The 724-nt window shown below is 37.6% G+C and overlaps 1 protein-coding gene across 1 annotated transcript in view; it reads left to right on the forward strand.

Annotated features, from left to right (window-relative positions):
• Positions 1-4: 4 nt before the first annotated feature.
• Positions 5-724, forward strand: part of LOC106110192 (CCR4-NOT transcription complex subunit 6) — a gene marked incomplete at both ends in the record, with an annotated part of 2,233 nt that continues 1,513 nt past the window's right edge. The window contains one exon of the mRNA XM_013291927.1: positions 5-34. Within this exon, the coding sequence (XP_013147381.1) occupies positions 5-34 (30 nt within the window). The remainder of the gene's footprint in view (positions 35-724) is intronic.

Consider the following 724-nt stretch of genomic DNA (forward strand, 5'->3'; position numbering starts at 1 on the left):
CAGGCACTACTCCGCTGACATCATTAGCTTGCAGGCAAGAACTCCTCTTAAATTGTAACTATTTATAATTATGATTGAGACACTAATGACACTAGTGTATAGTTGGAATTTGATAAAATCGACCAAGTGTCAAAAACGCAAATGTTGTTGCTTTGATACAAAATAAAAACATCCTCAGTAAGTGCCCTTAGCAACACCAGAATTGAATTTATAATTTTTACGACCAGGTTTGCATTACCTTAACGAAAATAATTGACAGTCATCAATCTTACGTAATGTTTTGCATAAGTTATCCCGCTTCTTTTGGAAATTGACGTTCTTGAAGTACGATGTAAAAAAGTAAGTTATCGTTTACCATAACATAATCGAGTACAAACTTGATAAAATTGAACCCACGTTTCGTAAGAGCATTCATAAAAATTTACTGTAGGATTTGTTTGCCTATGTCAATTGCATCAAATTTATAGTTAGAGATCATCTCTGAGTATTTAAATGCTTGTGATGTTTTGATAAACATAACCACAACTCTATTGCGTAGCGTCCCTAATCAGTCGGCAAACATGACGCAGTACGAGCAATCATTTGTCCGCGGCGCGCCCTTTCAATCAACGTAATCTTGTCCGACCATTGTACGTCAGATTATACCTTCCCAGAATGTCGGGCTGGCTCGTCTCTTGTCATTATATACTTTGTCAGTGTCATGCCATCGGCGACCAACGCACCC

The sequence above is a fragment of the Papilio polytes genome, unplaced genomic scaffold (genome assembly GCF_000836215.1).
Source record: "Papilio polytes unplaced genomic scaffold, Ppol_1.0 DF820783.1, whole genome shotgun sequence".
In the NCBI taxonomy this organism is placed as follows: domain Eukaryota; kingdom Metazoa; phylum Arthropoda; class Insecta; order Lepidoptera; family Papilionidae; genus Papilio; species Papilio polytes.